Here is a 13,462-nt window from a genome sequence, read left to right as displayed (position 1 = left end):
CATCACTGATCTACTGGCTAAGATTAAAACCATCTCTCTGAAGGGCTGTCTGGCTCAGATATTCTTCTCCCATTTCTTTGGTGTTGTTGAAGTTATTTTGCTAGTGGTTATGGCCTATGACCGCTACGTGGCCATCTGCAAACCTCTTCATTACATGAACATCATGAGTCATCAAGTGTGTCACATGCTGGTGGCTGGTTCCTGGCTTGGGGGCCTCATTCACTCCATAATCCAGATCCTCATCACCATTCCATTGCCCTTCTGTGGTCCCAATCTGATTGACCACTACTTCTGTGACCTGCAGCCATTATTTAAGCTTGCTTGTACTGACACCTTTATGGAGGGGGTTATTGTGATGGCCAACAGTGGTCTAATCTCTATAATCTCTCTCTTCATCTTGGTGTCTTCCTATGCTATCATCCTAATCAGTTTAAGGAAGCATTCTGCAGAGGGGAGACGCAAGGCCCTTTCCACCTGTGCCTCTCACATCACAGTGGTCATCCTGTTCTTTGGGCCTGGTGCATTTATTTATATGAGACCTTCCTCTACCTTCACTGAAGACAAGCTTGTGTCTGTGTTCTACACGGTCATTACCCCCATGCTGAACCCCATTGTCTATACACTAAGGAATACAGAAATGAAAAGTGCTATACGAATGTTCTGGAACCAAAATCATAAGTGAGGGTCCACATCAAAATTAGAAACATGTATTGGTTTTTGTGCCTATTGAAATGGGATCTGTTTTTAGTAGGATTTTTCTTTTTACAATTTGTGTTTAAAGAAAGAACAAAGCAATGCAATTTTCATGGGATATTTGCACATGAGAATATTAATCTGTTTTTCTTTTCTAATGTAGACAAGTCTGTCTTTCTTTTCAGATTGACAGTGCTGATAGTCATCTTTTACCTTGGTCATCTCATATTGATCATCAAAAAAGTTTGTGAGTCAGTTTTACTTCTTGTGCAAAAGACAGACTTTGTGCCCTATTACCATATCTAACATTCATACTAGAAGATAACATTAAAATGACATAAATTCTGCCTACTAACAAGAGTGATGAAGTAAAATAATTTTTATGAAAATGAAATATTTTTTGGCTCACCCCTATTTAAAAATACAAAATATTAAAATTTTGTATATTTTCTTAATTCAGAGGAATCAGGCAGGAGTGACTTACTGGTGTAGATCACCACACTTCATGGATGTCCAACTCCAGACATGTGTCTCTTCTTTTAAGTTGTTATACTATATTTATTACTTTCTAAGCCTGTTAGCATTTCTTGGTTAAAAAATACCAGAGAAGTGTGTCTAAAATATCATTTTACCTATCAGAATTTCCATGTCACCCACAATCTCACAGAATTATCATCAATGGATAAATAAATTGGCCCCTTTCAGCTTTGAGATGACTAAGGCCTGCACTTCATTTTATGTGCATCTGTTTATATTTCTCTAGACCAGGCAAATTAATGCCAGCAGCTTCCCCAGAAAATGGATCAAGCATGCTAGATTTGTGTTCCATTTCTCCTAGGGATACTGGCTCAATATGTAGATGAATAGTAGCTATAACATCATTACACAATTCTCATTCTCTTTGGTGTTTCCATTAATTGTTAATCATGGATGGTATGAGAGTTTTAATAGTCACATTGACAAAATCTAGAATCACCTGGGAAGGAAGTTTCAATGAGGAATTGTCTAGTTTAGCTTTGCCTAAGGATGGGCATTTTGTGGGAGAATTATCTTGATTGATAGTCAACTCATCCACAGTGTATGTCACCATTCCTCGGGCAGGAGATACTAAATTTGTTAGAAGAGGAGTGGACAAACTGAAGACCAATGTGCTTGACTTAATCGTTGTTTTCTGCCACTGACTGTGGTTATGTGATTAGCCTCTTCAAGTTCTAGCCACCTGGACTTCCCTGCAATGATGGACTGTAGCCTGAAATTGTGAGCCAAACCAACCTTTTCTTCCCTAAGTTGCTTTTGTCAGGGTGTGTTATCACAGCAACAGAAAATGACAGCAGGATAGATGAATATTCATGGAGAAAATTCTGCTTATTCCACATGGAATAACTTTTACCTTCCTTTAACACATGGCAAAATCTCATCTATTTTCAAACCTAGGTTAATTAAAATCATCTTTCTTAGAAAGTCTCTTGCAAACTCCCTGCTCCTGATGTGGACTTGGTTCTCATTTTTATAGTCATTTTAGACTTATATGATAGAACCATTGCCACTTTCATTGTGACTATTCATATGTGTTTCTTAGACTGTAAGCTGTCATGTGCACAACGGTGTATTGTTTCTTCTTCTTTGTAGTTTCTACTACTCTTCCCATAAATTGATACCCCATAAGCTCTTGCTGAGTATGAAACCTTGCAATATTAATTCACTTAGAATATTTTGAACATTTATGTGTTGGTATCACATCTTTTCCTCAGTCTCTGAAACGCATCAGGCCAATCCACTTGTCTGTCAGGCACACTTGAGGTACATATTCCTTAACTTCTGTGAACAGCTTTTGATGATTAAATTAAAATTATATCAATACCATGATGAAACTCTTAAGATTACTCTGAGCATTACATCAGATAATATGCATGCTAAGTATTTAGGAAGGAACTTGGTACTCAATGAATATTGACTATATCTTCATTATGCTGGTCATTAATTTTATTTTGTGAGATAACTGCATCTCCACAACTGGTCTTTTTGATATGTAGATCTGCTCAGAATAGGTCTTGTTACCACCACAAAGCAACACTATTTGGAATTTCATTCATATTGGGGGGATGATGGTAAACATATTTTATTATCCAATTAATTTCAAGGAAATTGTGATCTTAGTAATTAGTTGGTTATTTGTTAAATTATTAATGCCTATAACATAGCTCCTACATTATATTTTATGCTGAATACTTTTACAGTTTGTTAAGTTGTATTTCAAAATATTACATCCTGAAATAAATAGAGTGGAGAGACCTTCCATTTCTCTTGATACCTTATGCTCAGTAGGCTAAGTATTTAGGATGCAGGCTGTCATAGCACCCTTCACTCCTATGAGGCTTTTGTTTTTGCAGTGGAAACTATGGATAGAACTTCATTAGTGACCCCTGAGATGTCGGGAACCTTACAGGCTGATAGTGTCTATTTGAATGTTCAAAAAATCCTCATGGTATTTCTCATTGTTTGGGAGACAAGAGCTGGTAGATCCATTAAGATCAAGTACACACACACAAACACACACACACACACACACACATATTTAGAGAGGAATTGCATGAATTTAGAGGTTGGGAGGAGCTTGGAGGAGATAAATGAAAAGAGTCATGCTCAGAGCATATTGTATACAAAATTTGTTTAAGAAAATACCTAACCCAAATATATACGTATACATATATATGTATATACACATATGTGTATATATCCTTAATTAACAGAAATATGAGCAATATGCTAGTATTTGAGAGCACCCAGTTGTTGATTTTTGTCAAAGTATTAAGAGCCAGACCCAGAGAGACAAACATGTTATGTGCTCATTTATAAGTGGATATTAATTAAGTGAATGATAATTACACTATGATCCACAAATCCAGAGAGGAGAAATAACAAGGAGGACTCTAATGGATATGCATGTATCTCCTTGGGAGGGGAAAATAGAATAGACTTTGCAGGTGAACTGAGCGCTGGTGGCAATGGGAGCAGGAGGGATCAGGTGGTAGGGGAGGGATAGAGAGGTAGAGAAGACTGGAAGGGTATTTGAGGGGCAATGTGGAAGTGTTGTTCAGTAGAAATTTCTTGGATTCTACGAAGGTAACACTAGCAACTTCCAATTCAGTCACAAAACCTTTGACCTACAATCTGTCCTACCTGTAAGATGTGTAGGGGACAATAGAGAAACAGAATTTGTAGGAATGGCCAACCAATGACTGGTCTAATTTGAGGTCCATGCCACGAGAGGGAGCCCATACCCAACATTCCCTGGATGACCAGGAACTGGAGGCATTAACTACTGCCCACTGCAGAAAGATTTTATGACCAGGGTTGAAAGCACCCTAGGTCTGTCAGTATAAACATAAGCATAAACACAAACACAAACACAAACATCATAATCATAAGCAAACATTTAGAAAGCAGCTTGACAACATGGCCAGCAATAACAATAACAAGAGCAACAACAATAACAACAATAAAAACAATTATAATAATGTATATGCTAGGATCTATGACTTTCCCAGATATGGGCTTTTGTCCAGTCATGAATACCCTCCTGTGAACAGGCCTCAAATCCATTCAGAGATCAGATGGTTACTCTGCTACTATTCCACTGAGCATGTGCTGTAGAGGGATTTCCTCTAATTATTTGATTAGCTAATAAAGATAAGAAGTCATTCACTGGGCAAAGATAAAGAGGCAGGTTTTCCGGGTCTGAGAGAGGAAGAGAGGACACCGGAGAAAAGGAATGCCCTTTTTCAGCGAGGTGGAGAGTAAGATAATGTGCAGCATGTAGGACGGAATTGTCAGACCCAGAGGCGGCTTCCACCACCGGGAGCCCAGTTGTTTTGTCATTCTTGTTAATTTTAAAATTAAGACTGTCTGGTGTTTTCCATTCACCCATTTGTGACAATTCAGGTGAGCGAGTGAGAGGGCACAGCCTCATGGCAGCCATGGCATGGGCACAGCTAGGCTGCAGGGGTGGACGGTTGACTGCGAATGACAGCGCAGAGACTGGCAAATTTAGTCAAACACTCCCTGCTTTCAACACTTCATGTTCTTTCTCTCTATTGTGCGCAAAACAATGAAAGTGACAGCAAAATAATTGGAATAGATTTTGATATTTTCTTCAAGCCGTACTTCATTTGGCAAGTTTTACTATAGGGAAAAGAAATTCCATGGGGAAGTTGGTCCCCTGGTTATAATGTGAGGGTTGATTTACTATGAACATTTCATGCATGTGAGCATTCAGTTCCAGTGCTTGGATTTTGTGTGGTGGGTAGTTCTTTATCAAACAGGATCTCAGAAACTCTGAGTTTACTATTCTTAAGGATTTTCTTTCTTAAAAATTAAAAATCCAAATACAGATACCCTGAATTTTCTTTCCCCTTTACTGCGTTTTGTTTTTAAAAGCTGCCAGGATACTTTCTGATATGTTGTGGGAGACAAAGCTAACTCTTTAACTATATTAACAATAATCACCCCCTATCACCAATGATAGCCTATTATTTTTTTGAGAGAACAATGATTCCTTAGATAGTACCTGGGAAATTATTAGAGTGTAGTTTTGGGAAGTTAATTGTCCTCTTTTAGCCTGTGTCACCTTATATATGAATAGAAGGAGTTAGAATAATCTTTCTTTAAATTCTTTTCAGCACTACCCCTGCCCCTGGCCAGAGTGGCATAGTTGGGGATGACCTGAGGGTCTTTTGTGAGAATGCAGCTAGTTGGTAATATATCATATAGATTGCTCACTCTAGGGTCAGCCTTTTCAGGCAACAATGCAGTTATTCTCCGAGTTCTGTTCTCCTAAGTCTGAACAAACCTTGAGTAGTGATGCATTCCAGCAAGGCGCCTAACATCATGCTAACTTGGAGTACATTGAGTGCATTTGAAATTCATGCTGTCCAATTTTTTGTTCCAAGGAAGCATAAGAGTATATAGTAGCTGCTCAGACATAAAGGTAGGTGGCATAACTAGACGCAAGATACAGAATTTGTCAGCTGATATAAGGTGTTGGGCTAGTCACATGTTTTCTTAGAGCCATGAGAATTTATTTTTGAGATAAAGTGGTTAGGGAAGAGTAAAGAACTGAGATCATAACTTTTCTTATGGTATAAAATTCATAGCATAAAATTTAATAATGCCAAAATTCTTTTACAATTCTGCATTCTTTAAAGTAATATTTGGGGATTACCAAATTGGAGCCTGTGATTGGTAGAGGTTCTATTTCTTTACTCCACGTACATTGAATGTCTCATAGTTTTCACTAGCCATGGTCTTAATTTTATCATATATTCTAATATAAAGCAAAGCAGGAGGTATTTCTTTACTATCTAAGTAGCAGAGAGTTAGAATGGTTGAGTGGGGGCAGGAAGAGAGAGAGAAGGAGTCAGGAAAAGGGACACACACTCACACACTCCCACAGACACATACAAATACACACAGGTATTTTTAGAGATAAGGGTAATTTCTAAAGGAATTTGGGATGAAGACCAGAAACACCACTCAATTCTCCTATCTATAAGTGATGTCTCATTATTTGTCATAGTAAATTAATCCTAATTTCTGTAATGCCAAGATTAAGTTGTGTTCAAGTTCAAAGGTCATACTTAATTTTAACTCTTCCCTTATGCTTTTTCTATGGATGCTATTAATGAATGACTGATTCATTTAGGCTGCATTTGGCATTTTTGGGTCACATAACAGGTGCTTGTTCAAGAAAGTAAGAGAGTATGTTTTGTATTTGTGTAGATAAATAATACTACCGTGGCTTTGATATATATTTAGATTATTACACCTTTCTCTTATAAAATAGTATCAGTTCATACATTCTATGTAGGAAATTTAATATCTTTGCCTCATGTAACACTGAAGTAATTCAGAGCAGAAGCACTTGAGTGAGCAGAAAGCATTGTCTCGTTAGTGATAAAGATGATAAGGAAGATGATGGCTTATATTTGTCCCAAGTAGCTTTTGTATAGTTTATTCAAGAGTTAGGCAAACATAAACACACAGATTTGGCAGCATCGGGCATACCTGATGAAAAGCAGTGTCATGCTTATAAACACAGACAGAAGCTCATGAAGTATATTATCTGAAATATTCATTTAAAAGGAGGAGAGGGTAAGGGGCTGTCTATGCCTAATCTATTCCAAGTTCATTCTGTATCCTCAGGAAGGGTGTGACTGAGAGTGTTTTATTATTGTATCAGGAAAGAAAAATATCTCTTGATCATCTATGTCAAGTTGTGTATCTGCAAATAGTGCTTCTTAATATAAAAAGATCTGATTTGTTGTGTTTCATGATTTACAACATTTAATACTGTGACCTTGACTGACTTATTCAAGATACCAGGATGGTATTTCTGAATGTGAAGTTTGGGAAAATTGCATCAAAAGCAGTTCCAAATGGTCCCGTATACTGCCCCCAACACTTGTGCAATTAGACTCTCCTTGCAGCATACTGATGGAGATACCTGTACATACATTTGATGGCAGTTTGTTCTCTAGAGTGGTTGTACTGGTTTTCATGTTTAAAATGGAATATGAGACCAACCATAACTTTTACATTAGCACTTGATGTTTCTCGTCTTCTAATAACCTTTCCAAGTAAAAAAACCTCGATTGACTTTTAAGTGAGTGGTTTCTTTTTACATTTTGTAGTGATAATGGTAATTATAGATTACTGGTGAGACATAGTTTCACCTATATTAGTATACTGACACAGTAGAAAATGGATATTCCTTGAGACATAGAAGAAAGAAATAAAGAGTAGATGTGAAGAAGTATGTCAAAGGAATTCTCCAAGAAGAAGAGGTATCAAAATGCAGCAAAGAGAGTACAAATGATATGCTCTTAACTTGAATGGCTGCCCAAATTCAAAATGTATGGTTATGGGCAAGTAATCATTTCTATGGATTTCTATTTTCCAATGATAAAACTAAGTAAATTAAAAGGTTATAAAATGTTAGAGTACTATGTTGAATTCTGAATTATTACATGTTGGCTAAAGAAATGATTAGTAAGTAGGTTGTTTTCTCTGACATCCTGTAAATGGTGTAGTAAAACAATGTTTTATTTTAGGATGCTTACTGCCTGATGTCCACTACTCCTCAACTGAACCCATGGCCAGGGCAAATAACGTGACTGAACTGATCATCACTGGCCTTTTCCAGGATCCAAATGTGCAGAAGGTGTGCTTTGTGCTGTTCCTTCCTGTGTACCTGGCCACAGTGTTGGGCAACGGCCTCATTGTTGCAATGGTCAGTGTCAGTAAGAGTCTGAATTCTCCCATGTATGTCTTCCTCAGCTCCTTGTCCCTGGTGGAGATCTGCTACTCCTCTACTGTTGTCCCTAAGTTCATCACTGACTTACTTGCGAAGGTTAAAACCATCTCCCTAAAGGGCTGTCTGGCTCAGATATTCTTTTTCCATTTCTTGGGGGTGGCTGAGATATTTTTGCTTGTGGTGATGGCCTATGACCGATACGTGGCCATCTGCAAACCTCTTCATTACATGAACATCATGAGTCGTCAAGCATGTCACATGCTGGTGGTTGTTTCTTGGCTGGGGGGCTTTTTACATTCTATAATTCAGGTTCTTATCACTATTCAGTTGCCCTTCTGTGGTCCTAATGTGATTGACCACTACTTCTGTGACCTCCAGCCATTATTCAAGCTGGCTTGCACTGACACATTTGTGGAGAGTGTCATTGTAATGGCAAATAGTGGCTTAATTGCTCTGTGCTCCTTCCTTGTCTTGGTGTCTTCCTATGTCGTCATCCTGATCAACTTGAGGAACCATTCTGCAGAGGGGAGACACAAGGCCCTCTCCACCTGTGCCTCTCACATCACGGTGGTCATCTTGTTCTTTGGACCTGCCATCTTCCTCTACATGCGACCTTCTTCTACTTTCACTGAAGACAAGCTTGTGGCTGTGTTTTACACGGTCATCACCCCCATGCTGAACCCCATCATCTACACACTCCGAAATGCAGAGGTGAAAAATGCTGTGAAGAAATTGTGGGGTAAAAAGAATATAGATATGAAGTGAAGGAGAGCTATTGGATGAAAAATGATTTAAAAAAACATAACCTATTGTTGAAGTGGATCTGTTTTCTGTGAGATACTAAAAAATGGTGATCAAAAAATAAGGACATCGTGTATTTCCTTAGTGGGTCAAAACTGCATGGTGTCCTAGCATTGTATGCAAGCACAACACTGAGCCACCTCTCTGTAATCTTATGGAACTTAATTATCTTTCTGATACCTGCTTCTATTATGGCTTGAATAATTTGAATATTCAAGCCAAGTAAAAACGTAAAGCCCATTCAAAATTTGAAGTTTTAGGTCAGCCCTGAAAACATACATATAAGCATATAAGTAACAGCATACAGATTTAACAGGTTATATTCAGGAATATATATATATATATATATGTGTGTGTGTGTGTGTGTGTGTGTGTGTGTGTGTGTGTGTGTGTGTATTTGCACATGATAACAATTTAGTAAAAAAAAAAAAAAGACCATGAATTTGGAGAGTGGGGAAAAGTATATGGGAGAGTTTGGTGGGAGGAAGGGGAAAGGAGAAATTTTGTTATTAACATAAGAAAAAAATGTATTTTTTTCCCAAAATAAGAAAAATATATTTTAAATGACATTTGGTAACATATAATTATGGGATATAGTACAATATTTTAATGATGTATGAAATGTTTAGTAATCTGTCTGATCAGGGTAATTGTCATGTCTAGCCCCTTGATCCCAACATTTCTCATGTTGGAAAAATTCTTTATCCTCTCTACTACCTATTTTGAAACATTTAATTAATTGTTGACATTATTAGTTATGTAAAAATATTGGGAAATACTCCTAATCTAGCTGCACCCAGTACAAGGAGAATATTCTCACAAATGCATTTTGGGTAAAGTTTCTTCTGCTGCTTCCTTTTGTCTTATTTACTTAAAATACTCCAAGATAATAACTTTAAAAGGAAGTTATTTACACTTACTTTAGGAAGGAAACCAGCCAAAGGAATTAATCAGGGGACACTGTGGAATAAGGTTATCAATCTGGCTATTTCTTCTTATCTGGAAAAATGTATCATTTAAAATTACATCCCAGGAGTTTTCTATTATTCTGATGTTCTTAGAGTCTTATATCATAGACTACTTATAATCAGTAGGCAATTCCCATGAATAATTTTAGTTCTTATGACATTTTGGCATATAAGAAACTTAGATCCTTCCACATCAAACCAGATACACTGAAACTAATAGAAAAGAAAGTGGGGAAGAGCCTTGAGCACATAGGCACAGGGGAAAATTTCCTGAACAGAACACCAATAGCTTATGCTCTAAGATCAAGAATTGACAAATGGGACCTCATAAAGTTACAAAGCTTCTGTAAGGTAAAAGGCACTGTCAATAAGATAAAATGGTAAGCAACAAATTGGGAAAAGATCTTTACCAATCCTATATCTGATAGAGGGCTAATATCCAATATATACAAGGAACTCAAGAAGTTAGACTCCAGAGAACCAAATAATCCTATTAAAATAATGGGGTACAGAGCTAAACAAGGAATTCTCAACTGATGAATACTGAATGGCTGAGAAGCACCTAAAGAAATGTTCAACATCCTTAGTTATCAGGGAAATGCAAATCAAAACATCCCTGAGATTCCACCTCACACCCATCAGAATGGCTAAGATAAAAAACTCAGGTGACAGCAGATGCAGGAGAGATGGAGAAAGAGGAACACTCCTCCATTGCTGGTGGGATTGCAAGCTGGTACAACAACTCTGGAAATCATCTTGGTGGTTTCTCCAGAAATTGGTTATAGCTATACCAGAGGACCCAGCTATACCACTCCTGGGCATATACCCAGAAGATGTTCCAACATGTAATAAGGACACATGCTCCACTACGTTCATAGCAGCCTTATTTATAATAGCCAGAAACTGGAAACAACCCAGATGTCTCAACAGAGGAATGGATACAGAAATTGTGGTACATCTACACAATTGAGTACTACTCAGCTATTAAAAACAATGAATTTATGAAATTCTTAGGGAAATGGATGTATCTGGAGAATATCATCCAGAGTGATGTAACCCATTCACAAAAGAACATACATGATGTGCACTCTCTGGTAAGTGGTTATTAGCCCAGAAGATCAGAATTCATGAAGTACAATCCATAAACCACAAGAAACTCAAGAAGAAGGAAGACCAAAATGTGGACATTTCATTCCTTCTTAAAAGGGGGAACAAAATACCCATGGAAGGAGTTGCAGAGACTAACTATGGAGCAGAGACTGAAGGAAGGACACTCCAGCCTGATATGGCTGTCTCCTGAGAGGCTCTGACTGTACCCGACTAGTACAGAAGTAGAGGCTCACAGTCATCCATTGAACTGAGTACAGGGTCCCCATTGAAGGAGTTAGAGAAAGGACCCAAGGAGTTAAAGGGTTTGCAGCCCCTTAGGACGAACAACAATATGAACTAACTAGTACCCTCAGAGCTCCCAGGGACTAAACCACCAACCAAGGAGTACACGTGGTGGGACTAATTGCACCAGCAGCATGTGTATAGTAGAGGATGGCCAGGTCGGTCATCAATGGGAGGAGAGGCCCTTGACCCTGTGAAGGTTCTATAGGGGAGTGCCAGGGCCAGTAAGCAGGAGAGGGTGGGGTGGCAAGTAGGGGATGAGGGGGGGAGGGAACAGGGGTTTGTTTTTGTTGTTTTGTTTTGTTTTGTTTTGTTTTTTGGGGATTTTTTTTTTGGAGGGGAAACTGGGAAAGGAGATATTGTATGACATGTAAATAAAGAAAATATCTAATAAAATTAAAAAAAAAAAGAAACTTAGGTCCTCTTAAAATGCCCAAAATGACTTAGGCATTTCAGTTTGGGCAACACCATTTGTTGAAGATGCCTTTTTTCCAGTGTGCATTTTTGGTTTCTTTATCAAAAATAAAGTGTGTGAATTTATGCCTGCATGTAGAACTATACAAAGGAATTCATACTCAAACTCAAGACCAAGTGGATCAAGGACCTCAATATAAAACCAGATACACTGAGCCTGACATAAGAGAAAGTGAGTAATACCTTTGAATGCATTTGCACATGAGACATCTTTCTGAACAGAACACACTAACAGCAGACACTAAGGTCAATGATAAATAAATGGGATCTCATGAAACTAAAACGTTTTTGTAAAGTAAAGACAAAGCAGCAGTCTACAGCATGAGAAAAGAGTTTTACCAACTGTACCTCTGATAGAAGACTAATATCCAAAATATATAAAGAACTCAAGAAACTATGATATCTAAAACCCAAATAATTCAATTAAAAACTAGGGTACAGATCTAAACAGTGAATTCTTAACAGAGGAAATTCAAACGACTGAGAAACACTTAAAGAAATGTTCAGCATCCCTAGTCATCAGGAAAATACAAATCAAAACTAGTTTTGGATTTCACCTTACACTGGTCAGAAGGGCTATGATCAATAACACAAGCTCATGATGGCAAGGATATAGAGCAAGGGCACTTATCCACTGCTGGTAGAACTGCAAACTTGTCTAGCTACTATGGAAGCCAGTATGGCAGTTCCTCAGAAAGATGGGAATCAGTCTACTTCAGGATCCAGCTATACCACTCTTGGGTAAATACCCAAATGATGTTACATCCTACTACAAGGACACGTGCTCAACCAAATTCATTGGTGTTCTAATAATAGCCAGAAAACCTAAACAACCTAGATATCCCTCAGAAAAGTGAATAATGAAAATGTGGTACATCTACAAAATGGAATATTATCCAACTGTTAAAAATTACATCATGGAATTTGTAGGAAAATGGATGGAACTAGAAAAATATCATCTATTCTTAGTAGAGAGATGGAACATCTGTGATATTACTAAAGCACACATTTTCCTTTTTTTTCACTTTTGTATGTGCTGGTTGAAGCTGTATGTCAATAGTGACTTTAAGAGCAGCACAGAATCTTCTTTCTTCTTCTGGTGCCTCTCCTATTCCTTGTTCATGGATGAATGTTCACAAGCGGTCATCAGTTCTCTAGGAAGTTGCTGCTTGCTTTGCCTGGGATGATGTATTTCCCTTTCCTATACAGCCAACATGTAGAGTTCTACTTTAAAACCACCTGCTCTGTGAAGTATTTCCTGACCACTTTTCTTCTGGAGTAGAATTAAGTTTCCAAAATATTCATGATATCATTGTTCTATCAGTTTGATTATAATGATTATAAGTGTGTTTTTCTCTCAAACTCTAAGCTTTCAAAGTAGAGGGCTATTCATCATCTCTTCCTTGTATCTTCCTGTGAATATTGTAACTGATACTTTATAAATACTTGGTAAATGAATAACTCTTGAAGCTGATAAAGGACACTGCAACATCAACTCTTACAGTTTCTTCTTGAACATTTTAGTGGGGAGCAGCACATCTTTTCTGTATACAATTTTAAGAGAGCTCTGGCTCTTAATTCCTTATGATGTTTTAATTGACTGCCAGCTACAGTCAGATATTCAAGGTGCCTAACTTCTGTGAATAATAGTTTTTTGCCTACATTTAGCATGATTAGTAAGCAAAACAGTAGGAAGTCATTCATATGATTATTATGAATATTCAATATAATAATGTACATACAAAAAGGTGGTTTTCTTTTGTGAATATGTGTATGTGGGCATGCATGGCTGTGTTTACTAATATCTGGAGGTCAGAAGTCA

At 37.6% G+C, this 13,462-nt stretch overlaps 2 protein-coding genes across 2 annotated transcripts in view; both read left to right on the top strand.

Annotated features, from left to right (window-relative positions):
• LOC116091727 (olfactory receptor 142-like) overlaps positions 1-682 on the top strand; it is a 6,520-nt gene extending 5,838 nt beyond the window's left edge. Inside the window, exon 2 of the mRNA XM_031373236.1 lies at positions 1-682. Within this exon, the coding sequence (XP_031229096.1) occupies positions 1-682 (682 nt within the window).
• A 7,135-nt stretch (positions 683-7,817) lies between these two features.
• Positions 7,818-8,837, top strand: LOC116092231 (olfactory receptor 4B1-like). The gene has a single exon (XM_031373574.1). It carries the CDS (start codon positions 7,844-7,846, stop codon positions 8,768-8,770), a length of 927 nt encoding a protein of 308 aa, XP_031229434.1. The 5' UTR covers positions 7,818-7,843; the 3' UTR covers positions 8,771-8,837.
• The last annotated feature ends 4,625 nt before the right edge of the window (positions 8,838-13,462 follow it).

This window comes from Mastomys coucha, unplaced genomic scaffold (genome assembly GCF_008632895.1).
Source record: "Mastomys coucha isolate ucsf_1 unplaced genomic scaffold, UCSF_Mcou_1 pScaffold15, whole genome shotgun sequence".
NCBI lineage: Eukaryota > Metazoa > Chordata > Mammalia > Rodentia > Muridae > Mastomys > Mastomys coucha.
The sequence above is the reverse complement of the archived record's forward strand: the minus strand, read 5'-3'. Positions and strand labels throughout refer to the sequence as shown.

Bases quoted from the DNA above. Each gene is read 5' to 3' on its own strand.
- LOC116092231 (XM_031373574.1), top strand. From the start codon at position 7,844: ATGGCCAGGGCAAATAACGTGACTGAACTGATCATCACTGGCCTTTTC.